The sequence below is a fragment of the Echinops telfairi genome, unplaced genomic scaffold (assembly GCF_000313985.2).
Source record: "Echinops telfairi isolate 266 unplaced genomic scaffold, ASM31398v2 ScPeMD7_3533;HRSCAF=4204_0, whole genome shotgun sequence".
NCBI classification, from domain to species: Eukaryota; Metazoa; Chordata; class Mammalia; order Afrosoricida; family Tenrecidae; genus Echinops; species Echinops telfairi.
In genome coordinates this window covers 48,802,355-48,814,405 of record NW_022107431.1, presented here as the reverse complement: position 1 = coordinate 48,814,405, position 12,051 = coordinate 48,802,355, and the positions used below count along the sequence as shown (strand labels likewise).

At 43.0% G+C, this 12,051-nt stretch overlaps 1 protein-coding gene across 1 annotated transcript in view; it reads right to left on the bottom strand.

The window, feature by feature from the left end:
* DCBLD1 (discoidin, CUB and LCCL domain containing 1) overlaps positions 1 to 12,051 on the bottom strand; it is a 53,136-nt gene that overhangs the window by 21,444 nt on the left and 19,641 nt on the right. The window contains exons 5-6 of the mRNA XM_013004494.3: positions 11,678 to 11,750; positions 1,302 to 1,429 (exon numbers count right to left, since the gene is read on the bottom strand). Of these exons, the coding sequence (XP_012859948.2) occupies positions 1,302 to 1,429; positions 11,678 to 11,750 (201 nt within the window). The remainder of the gene's footprint in view (positions 1 to 1,301; positions 1,430 to 11,677; positions 11,751 to 12,051) is intronic.

Genomic DNA, 12,051 nt, shown 5'->3' with positions numbered 1-12,051 from the left:
TATGTATGTGTATATACACATATATACACACATACCTGTATGTGTATGCTATGTATATGTTTTATACTTTTATAATTTTACTTCAGTAAGAATAAAGGTATTACTGTTTCTTAGCTTTTCTGAGGCACAAACTTGAGACTATTATGTCTCTGACGGTTCAGGTGCTAGGAAAAGAATACTTGGGGCTTTCTCATAGCTAAATATCCACCCAGAAAGGAGAAGGTCATGGGAGTTGAAGGACACAAATATAAGTTAGCCTGTATGTCCTGGGGACTGTCAACTTGCTCTCTTCAGTGGATGGTCTTGCTGGCCAGGTCTATAAAAGGTCTGGGTAGGGATGTCCTTTCCCTCGGACCAACCCTTGAGAGGCTCTCTGCTGATCTTCCTCAGCCACCCCACCTGTCAGCCAGTTGGTCACAAGCCTGGTGTTGTCACTACCATCTACAACTCTTCTCTGGCCTTGATGTTCTTTAGTCTCCACTTCCTGCTTCCTATGAAATTCAATGCTGACCCCCCTCCTGAAGGTGACCGACCTAATCTTCCTCACTCACTGCTTCCAGCATCTCCTTTCCTGTCAGATTAGCGAACACCACACCCAGCTACGGGTCTCAGAGTTTTCGCTTATGTGTGGAGCTCACAGAGGGGATCTTTGGAACTAAAACACAGTTCACCGTAAAAACAATCTTATAACTTATATTTAGTTCTGTATACTTCTACATTGATGCCTTCCAGAGGCTTGGGGAATCAACGCATTACAAGCTGAACCAGAAACATTTAGAGCACGTGGGAGAATTTTTTCTTATGATGCAGATAAAGAAGAGGGCACATCAGTTAACAAAATTCATCTTTCTTAATCTACCCAATGTATTTGTCAAAAGGCATCTCTAGGGAGTTTGGGGGAGAGCTCAATGGTTCCCTAAGAGTTTGTTTCCGTTCACTGCCTCCTTTAATATCTTATGAAATATGGAAGACAACCCATGATTTACTGACCAGTAAAAACTAAGAAGAAATAGGCCTTTATTCTCTCTCTCATTAACACATTGGAAAGTAGAAGAATTCTTCTGCCCTGGGACCTCCGAAGGGCGCCTTTGAAGTTTACCTGTCAGCTTAAGCAGGGAGCTTTTCATGTGCTACATTCTACTTCCACCCAGAAACCCTGAATGCTGTTCTCAACACACGTGTAACTTGTCCCAATTGAGAAACTCTTACCATCACATCCCTGCTGTCCTCTTAAAATTGTTAACTGATTAATTATGCCTTCAGGGGTCCCTTCCTCTCAGAACAAAAGGCAAAGTACTTACTCCCTGGAGAGCACACCGTTGGCCAGGATTTCTTCACTTAACCCTTTACTCTGAAACACGCTGATCTGGCCACCCAGTTCATCTGCAATTACTCCTGCATGGATGGCAGCTTTGCACAATAAAGAGGTCTGAAAGACAGCAATATCAACAACCATCGCTTACTTAAAAACCAGTTGGATTCAGCAATTTTGTTTCTGTAATGATTTACTCCCCCCTCCACAATGAATAATGCTTCCAGATAGACAGGCTCATGTCATCACCTCTCCTTGTGCCACAGTGGAATGAGGCCAGGCCATTTGCTTTGGTCTGCTGCACTTAACATGGCCCAACTACCTGTCAGCATCAATTGTGATAACGCGTGGTCCACATGCAGCTATCGTAGACCCTCAGCACCGGCTGATCCCCTACTGCCTGCAGCTACTTTGAGATTCCAGGTGAGGAACGGTTAAGAGCCATCCAGTCCAAAATCATACATAGCCCACAAACACATCAGCAAATGGTTATTCTAATAAACCTCTAAATTTGGGGGTGGCTGGTTAAGTAGCAATGGATAAATGACCCACTTTCTAAGACTCAGTTTACCAATTACAAAACGCTGTGTCATGCAAGAAGGTAAGCCCTTTACCACAGCTTCATTTGTTAGTGAAGTTTGACATTTTAACAAAGCAGCTAACATAAATTCTTAAGCAAGGCAGCGGACACTCTATGGAAGAGAAAACTTCCTGAAGGTCTTAGGGTGATGATGAACAAGCAAGGGTCTACAGCCTCCATCTCTATTGCTGCACCCACCCAGAGAGGGTCCCTGTCAGCACAGCAGCCTGCTGGCTGGTCTGACAAACCTGGCTCTGACTTAATCGGTCACTGTAGCACTGGCATTGACTCATTGAGAAGCATAGCAAAGGAACAGCCTGGATGTTTTCCACGGGCTGTACAGTCCTGTAGGCCCCATGAGCATAATTCTATGTGAGGATCATTTTCTCTGTAAGCTTTAGACATTCTCTACTTCTCCATGATTGCTACTGCCACAAAAAAAAAGAAAAAGAAAAGGGGGGGGGGCAATATAACTGTTTTCAGTAATTGGACTTAGGAGTCCCTCTCTCTGTTAATAGCGTGTATTTTATTTGTAATGGTTGAAACAATCCCTTAGATTTAATATACGATATTAGAAGAGCCAATAGGACAAAGCTTATTTTGTAATCAAAGTAGTTGTAACCAAAATCGAGACTTTCGTGATCTTTAGTACAGAGTTCACATTTCCCAAATCATATCTGATTGGGCCACGTGTGCCAGTCTTTCAAGTAACTGCTGCTCAAACCACCACCACCAACAAACTAGAAGAAGTTCTATGCGAATGCTTAAACACAAATATCACTATACTTCTTGGCTTATAAAGAAAAGAATTAGGAGGAAAAGAGTGTCTTCAATAAAAATATTACTTGCATTTTTCTTCTTCCTGCATTTTCTTACATTAAAAAAGCTTTGAAGTTGTCCTGAAACTCTTGAGGTTTCTAAAACAGAAGCGCTGATTATAGTGAAAAAGTTGTGACTTGAAGTAACTGGGTTTGTCCCTCTGGCTCTGCCCCCAAACCTACTTTGCACGCTCAAGCCACTTCCTGGCGTATCTGCAGAATGAAATGGCGGGACTGGATGATGTCTAGTCTTCTATCATGTTGTGATTCTAAGGGGACCCAGTGAAGGAGACCTAGTGTCTCTTCACTAAGGTTCTTGCAAACCTGCCTTCCCTGCCCAAGCCCCAGAATGTAAAGGAAATCAGCCCAGTAGTCTGGTGGGCAGCTCCTACTTCTGTTTCTGGGGTTCCGTGTCTTCCTTGAACCTTGTCTGGAGAGGAGATGGTCCTCACAGGACCCCTGCCTTGTGTCCAGCGCTCTCTGGACTCGGCATGTCCCCAGGGCTCAAGAGGACAGCTTCACAGGCTCACGGGCAAGAGGACTTTGTTGGGTAATTGGCCATCAGGCATTTTCATTTCCCACCATATTCAATAATGGAAAATCCAATATATATCCTCTGGGTGGGAACACACCAGAATGTACATTTTCCGCATTCTGCAGATCCTAGGAAGTATCTCCAAGAGAATGGCCACTAGGTATGGCCGTCATATATGATGACAAAATTACTCCTCCCTAGGAGTATGTCCTTAAAAGAAAAAATCGCTCTCAACCAACCAAAATATGATTGATGTTTATTGAAAAAAGTTGGCATTATTAAAAAAGAAACTAAGTAAACCTGATACTTTTATAAAAAAATCCCCTTTAAAGTAGTAATAATTTATATAAACTTTTCCAACTATTTTTGAGGTTGAAGATTCACTAAGATATAAATGTACAAAAGGCCACATCACTGGCTTATGTTAATGAGTTTCTTTAAAACAAGTTTATTAAATCAAATATAATAATTCTTTAGGAAAGGGAATACAATGGATATCCCAGACAATTTGATCAAATTAACCAAGGCAAGCTTTGCTGAAGTTCATGAACCACAAATGATGGACGAGTTAAGATTGAAACAATTTTCAGGAGTGCAGACCCAATGCCCATCTGTAGACAATTGGACATCCCCTCACAGAGGGGTCACAGGGAAGAGATGAGCCAGTCAGGGTGCAGTATAGCACTGATGAAACACACAACTTTCCTCTAGTTCCTCACTGCTTCCTTCCCCCCATTATCATGACCCCAATTCTACCTTACAAATAGGATTAGACCAGAACATGCACACTGCTACAGATAAGAGCCCAAAACACAGTGAATCCAGGACAGAGAAACCCCTCATGGCCAACAATGGAGGATTAGGAGAGAGTGGGGAGAGAGAGGAGGTATCTATCATCACAAGGATCAACCTATACCCCCTCCCAGGGAGAACAACAGAAAAGTGGGTGAGGGGTGATGGAGGACGATGTAAGCTATGAAAATAATAATTTATAACTTATCAAGGGTTCGTGAGGGAGGGCGGGAGGGGAAAGGAGGGGGAAGAGAGGGGGAGCCGATATCAGGGGATCAAGTGGGAGGAGAATGCTTTGAAAATGATGATCGCAGCATATGTACAAATGTGCTTGACATATTAGATGAATATATGGATTGTGATAAGAGATGTAAGAGCCCCCAATAAAAGTATTTTTAAAAAAAAGATTAAAACAACTTTCAAAACAACCATCAAAACATCCCAGAATTGAATCATTGTAAAAAGTTGTCCTTTCCAACCAAAAAGTGGATGAAGGGAGACGTCGGACAGGGCAAGATATGACAAAATACCCATTTATAAACTATCAAGGGCTCATGCGGGAGGGGGGAGCGGGGAGGGAGGGGAAAAATGAGGACCTAATGTCGGGGGTTTAAATGGAGAGAAAATGTTTTGAGAAACGATGTACAAATGCGCTTTACACAATTGATGTGTGTATGGATTGGGATAACAGTTGTATGAGCCCCTAATAAAATGTTAAAAATAAATAAATAAATAAATAAATAGAAAATAACACACACACAAAAAGTCCTTAAAAAAAAAAAAGTTGTCCTTTCAGCACATCAACTTGTACTGACTAAGACAGTATGTAAAGGACATTAAGGATAAGCAAATATTCTGCATTGTATTCAATAAACCACAAAGCAAAACCAATACAGTTGAATAAAGCACATTTTGAAAGATTCTGGTATAGTTATGAAAGAATGTTAACCTGCAGAGTTAGACACACATGCCTTCATAAATTGTTCCTGTGGGTATGGTCTTCATAATTACCATATTAATAATTTTCTTTATAAAAGAAATATTCATTCATTGCACAAATACTCAAACTCACTGCCGACTCATAGTACCTTCCCTCTGGGACAGGGTAGAACTGTGAGCTTATAAGACTGCAACTCTTGAAAGGAGTAGAAAGGCCCTTCTCCCTCCTGCTTCATTACACGAGTGATGGGTTAAATTCCAAAAATAAAAATCATTCATAGTAGCACTACCTAGTGACCACCTATTGTAAGTCACCATTGTGACACATTTCCCTCTGGCCTTCCTGTGAGTGTGTACAATAGACACCATTTCCCTCTTCCTACCCCTCAACCAGGACCACACTGCATACGCTATCTGTTACTTTCTTCATTTACAACAGTTCTTGAACTTTTGGGGGGAGTGGAAAATTACTGAAAAGAAGGCAGTGATCACCAGACGATGCAGACGCCAGGCTTGGGAGAATTATTCCCTGAGAAAAACTGTCCTGGAGGCTTTGTGCTTCTGCCCTCCAGGCACGGCAGCCATAGTGGGAAGCCCACACCACTTAACGGGCACCCTGAAGACACACCAATAGGGATGCCTCCTTGTATCAGTCTAAGAGAGAAACGCAGCCTCCGAAGACTTCAGAAAGATGTTCAGTGTTACCCACTCACACTCTCTGACCCATACCCAAATCCAAACTCACGCCTTCGCGGCGATTCCAACTCACAGCGGCCCTGGAGGAAGGGGCAGAGCTGTAATTCTTTACAGGCGCGAAAAGCTTCATCTCTGTCCAGAGGACACTTCCCGACGGACTGCCCTTTTTCTTTACCCAACAGCAGCCCATCCCATATGTGTACCCCTGGGAAGTGGTTGGCACATCGTTGACACTTCAAGTGACTAGAAATTCACCGTTTCAGGAGACATCCTATCCCCGAGGCACGGCTCAGTTGTCCCTTACATGCTGCCGAAGTGGACCTTTCTGTCATTTTCATCTGCTGATCCCAGCTCTGCTCTTTGGAGTCTACCAACTCCTTTTCGATCATCACTATCTTCTAAAACACGGGTTTTCTTCTCTAGGAGAGAACGCTTGTTTCCTTCAGCAGATGTTACAGACTGTCAACTAACCTCCAGGCTGTGCTTTGGTTTTACAAACGGCCTCCAGGCAACACTTGGGACAAATGTCCACATTTCCTAAGATGAAGGCATCAACTGTAGAAAACGGTGTCCACGGTAACGCCTGTGACCCCAACCTCCTGGGTTTCACACCTATGTGGATGTATGGGGAGGGGCTTCTAACTGCGGGCCAACAGAAAATAGCAAAGATGAAGGAATGTCACTCCCTGAGTAATGCTACCGACTGTCTAACCCAGTGGTTCTCAACCTTCCTAATGCGCGACCCTTTCATACAGTTCCTCATGTGGTGGTGACCCCGCCCGACCATGAAATTATTTTCATTGCTATTTCATAACTGTAATTTTGCTGCTGTTATGAATCGGGCAACCCCTGTGAAAGGGTCGTTCGACCCTCAAAGGGGTCGCAACCACAGGTTGAGAACCACTGGTCTAACCCATCCAAAGTAGACCCTTGTTAAGAGACTCTCCCTTGCAGTCTTTGATGAAGCAAGTGGCCACGTTTGGAAGGCCCACATGGCAGGTGACAAGACACGGTGGACGGCCTCTGGTCAATATCACAAAAGCAATGGAGGGCCTCAGTTTGATAATGCACAAATGACGGACTGCTGCCAACACAACATTCTCGAAGGGGAACCTGGGAGCTTCCTGGTGACGTCTCAGATGAGATGTAGCCCTCGCTGACACAGCAGTGCTGCCGGTGACTGCAGAGCCGACCCCTCCTGAGCCGCCGAGACTCAGAAAATAAATGTGTGTTGTTTTAAGCCTCGAAAGTGTGGTAATTATTTTTATATCGTGAAAGCTAACTAACACACCCATTGCATCAGTACATGTACACATACGAATCAGAGTTCTTTGAAGAAGTTAACTTTCAAAAGATAAATTTTCCCTCTAGATGAAATCATTCAACATGCACATGGTATAAAGCCGGTGAGTGGGTGAAGCTGGCCAGCACTTGCAGATCGCCTGCTCTGCTATCTACCATGCAGGAAACCATTTACCTGTTATACTGAAAGAGGAATCTCAGTCAGGAGGAGGCAAGGAAAACAAAGTAAGAAAATTATGCTCTTCCTTGGGTTGGGCACAATTCCTAAATTTCTTGCATAGAAACAAACCAACCAACCCTTCCACAGCTAATGAAAAGAAACAAAACATTTTACTTCAACATTTGACTTCTCTTTAATTCTCCTAAGGCATCATAAGAATAACGTTTGCCAAGTATCTCTTAAAACTCCTAACACCAAACCAAACTCACTGCCATCCAGTCCATGCCGACTCACGGCGACCCCACAGGGCACCCTGGAGCTGCCCCGGTAGGTTTCTGAGACTGTAACGGTACATGGAGGAGGAAGCCCTGTCTTTCTCCCGAGGAGCAGCTGGCAGCTTTAAACTGAAGACCTTAGAGATGGCAGTTGAACGTGTATCCACAATGCCACCAGGGCTCCTATCTTAAAACTGAGAGTAAAAATCACTTTAAGATTCAAAGACTGTACAAGGCAAACGAATGCCCCGTGTCAGCCTTGGGAATAAAGGAAACAAAAGCAAAGGCAGCAGACTCTTCCCCAGGGCTCAGGTGTTTCCTAAGAACCACAGCCGCTTTGAACCCATGGTCAGGAATACTGCAAGGTTCCTGGCTACCCTGCCCACCGTGCTGACCAAACACACACCACAGAGGGTCCCAGTTAGAGTAGACGAAAAATACAGAGCCAAACTCGACTTCATAGAAAAGACCAGACTGACTGCACTGATGGAGCACCCTTGAGATGCTCACCCTAGACTGTCACCTGGAGCCGAAGCCATTGCTGAAGGTCACTTTCAGTCCAATAAATAGTTAGGCCTGGAAAACAAACAGTGACCCCACTAAAGAATGTTCTCTTTTAAACAACCAACCATACGAGACCATGTGGTCAATATTTATCCAGAAGCAAAGAGGAGACAACAGGCCAAGTGAGGACAGCGGGAGGATGGAAGCCTACCCCCTCGCCTGGAGCAATCTGCCTGTGAACTGTTTCTTGGGCATCTGACTTACTACACACACTTTCACCGAGAACACAATGCAGTTTTCAAGCAGAGCAGCAGCAACAAGATCGAAGGGACACAATCTGTGTTGGGATATACTCAGAGTGAACATCAAAGACGCGCTGAGAGACTGTCACCTGCTGAGAGGAACTATCTATTCCATGGAACATATATGAGCAAAGGCATATTTCACCCCCTCAAACTTCACCGATGAAGATGCCTGCCAATAAGGCTTGGAAAAAATCCCAGCACAGGGGAAAATTTCACATTTTGTTATTGGAATCGGCTTGACAGCAGTGTATTTGGAATGAGTCAAAACGCTTGCCATAAGCCAGGCTGTAAAGATGCAAGCTTTTTTGTTTGTTTTTACTTTTTATTATGATTTGAGTGAAAGTTTAAACAACAAATCAGCTTTCCACTCACCAATTCAAATAGGTTTTTTTCCATTCCATTGAATGAAATACCCAAAATGCAAAAGCACTTACCGTATATACTCGAGTATAAGCCGACCCAAATATCAGCCAAGGCATCTAATTTTACCATAAAAACTGCATAAGAAATGGACTGAAAAAGTCAGCTTATACTCAAGTATATATGGTATCTAACCTTATGGGGCTGAGTTTAGTTCTAAACTTGAAGGGCTATGAAGGGAGTTCCACTAGTCTCTGTCTTGCTTCTGAGCCTTATTGGGTTTATATTTTTCTCCCAATCCATCAAAAGGCTTTCACTGTGATCCCTTTTGGAGTAGTCAGTAGTGGTAGCACCATCTGTTTCTTCTATTTTCATGGCCTGGTAGGTTCACATGGTCCATTAGTCTTTGGGATTATTCCCACAGGCCTTTGATTTTCTTTACTCTTCTTTTCCCTGGATGGGAAGAGACTAAGAGTGGTACTGTGGATGGTCCCTCACAAGCTTTCAAATGCTACTCACCAAGGGATGATGTTCACTCTGACTTTGGTGTGGTAGATATATAATCGTTGGTCAATTTGAGGATTGAGAGTGTAGGGGTGGAGTCTAGCTTGTCAATAAAATCATAACCAATGAGGTCTCTGTGTGGGCATGGCCTTCTCCTGAGAATTCTGGGAAATCCGGTACTTCCTCCTTGGAGGTGGCAGACACTTCTTTCTCTCTCTGCCACTCCCTGGAGACATTGTAGCTGATGAGAAACATGTAACTAAGCTAGTGCCTTAAGTTAGAGAAGCCAAATGGATCTACCCTGATGCAACCAGACCTCTGAAGCCGGAGAAGCCACAGAGAGACCCCTGCCAGTGCTAAGATGATTACAAAGTCACTGGATCCAAAGACTTTCTACCCACCAGCCTGTGATCGTCCTGCATTCGGCATCATTGCATGTGTTTCCTGAGTCTGAAGAGGACTTTATAGATTGGTATCGGACATATGGGCTAGTGTTGGACTTAAGGACTTGGACTGGATTGGGTTGGGATGCTTTCTCAATGTTCAATTCTTCTTGTATATAAACCTCTTCCTTATACACATATGTGTGTCATGGATTTGTTTCTCTAGTCTACCCAGACTAACACATTTAGTGTGTAGTTACCAGGGTCTCAAAAATCTAAAGCACAACTTTTGGTCTCTCCCTATGTGAAAGAAAGAATGGTGATTAAAAAAAAAAGAGAAAATCCTTGGAAACCATTAGTTTAACAGATTAACGGACCACAGGTATAAGAACTATATGATACCTGGCTACCACAGCTAAATGCTCTGAAAGGGTCTTGGTTAGAGTGGGAGAAAAAATGCACAGTAAAACTTAAAATCATGAAAGAAACCAGCCTTACTAGTCAGATACATACTGGTGGAACCCCTGATACTGTTGTCTTTGTCACCCTTCAGGTCAGGAACTGAACTCACCCCCATGGCTCCGTTTCCAGTCAAACCAGAGAGGGGTCTGTAAAGGGAACAATACTAGTAGTGGATTCTACACACCTGAATCAACCCTTTGAGATCCACAGGGCAGCACTGAAGGACAGAGCTCAGACGGGTTAAGAGGAAGAAGAACGGACACAGGAGTCACAGGAGGAAACAGGATATGGATGTTACATTGAGGGCACTGCAACGAAGGAGATGAAACTAAATGTGAATGAACTGCAGGATGTGAAACTGACGATGTGCTCTGTGAACATTCATCCAGTTTACAGTTAAAAATAAATTAAAAAACAACAAAAACAATATGTATGACATTTTCTTTGTGGACTGTGTTGTGCTGCGTAGCCCCTAGATCCAGTGACTCATTCTTTCAGGATAAAGGCCATACTCTTTTAAATAGCAATGTAAATAGAGAATCAGATACCCGATTACCCAGTTAGAAATCTATAGACACTGAGAAATGGAAGATTATCTGAGAACAGGGCATTTACTTTAAATAGGCAATTTTCTGTAGATTTACTTTTCTCTGGGAAGAACATGCATACCCCAGATCTGAGTAGCCGCTAGAATCTAGGATGGGGGCGCATTTGGGGTGGGCAGGCAGAGGGGACGAATACATATCAGCAGATGGCTACACTTGCCCACAATCGATGTGATGTGAATTTCTATGTCCTTAGTTCTATTAGAGGATCTGGGTGGTCTACTGGTTTCTCACTGGGCTGCTAAACCTACGGTCAGCAGTTCTAAACCACAGCCACTCCACTGGAGAAAGATAAGGCTTTCTATTCCTGTAAAGAGTTACAGTCTCGATGAACCCTACAGGACCAGTGATGTGAGTGGCGAAACAGGGAGGGTAAAGGGAGAATGGGTAGGAAAGAGGGAACCGATTACAAGGAACTGTGTGTGACCTCCTCCCTGGGGGACAGACAACCGAAAAGTGGGTGAAGGGAGACGTCGGACAGGGAAGATATGACAAAATACCAATTTATAAAATATCAAGGGCTCATGAGGGAGGGGGGAGTGGGGAGGGAGGGGAAAAATGAGGACCTGATGTCGGGGGTTTAAGTGGAGAGAGAATGTTTTGAGAATGATGTAAAAATGTGCTTTACACAATTGATGTGTGTATGGATTGCGATAACAGTTGTATGAGCCCCTAATGAAATGTTTAAAAAAATAAAAAAAGAGTTACAGTCTCGTACCCGTAGAGACAGTTCCAACTTGTCCTATAGGGTCACTATGGGTTGCTGTGAGGCTCTATGATTTGGAAAGGACTCAATGGCAGTGAGTTGATTTTTCTGGTATTAGCCAAATAGAATGTTCAATGTCAATAGGAAGCATGCAAGCCCATAGAGTAGATAGGATTTCACTCTTAGGTGCCAAAAAGATTTTGTTTCGTACTTTATATACACTATGCTTAACTGGAAAGGTTATAAAGAGGAATGCATTTACAGACAACTTCCTATACTTACTATTTGATTCCACTTATTCTCAGAGAAGAGAGAATTATGCATCGACCTCACAGAGTTTTTAATATCTCATTTGAATGTGCTCTGTAACAAGGTTAGGGTGAGTAAAAAGCAACTGCTACTTCTTATTCCCTCCCTGCCACTGCCCTCAATTACTTACATCTCTGTATCCGTCTGCCACATTCCCAGAAATGTCTCCTGCTACGTCTCTACAGCCAGCGGGGCAGAATATGCTGGGGAAAGAAGACCAAAAAATAAGTGTATTTTATTAAATTAAATGCAACTAAGTATTAAATCATACTTAATAAAATTTGTTTTCTCCCCATAGATCATGTCATCAAATCTTGCTTTAGTGATAAGTCAGAAACTTGATTCATGAAAAGACAGATTGGTCTAAAATGATGTGAGGGGCTTCAGAAAATTTGTGGAAAAAGGAATTTAAAAATATTACTTTGAAGGCAAGTCGTACACAATGATTTGTTTTATATAATGATTCACCATAGAGTCCATTAAACAAAGAACCTCCCAAACGCA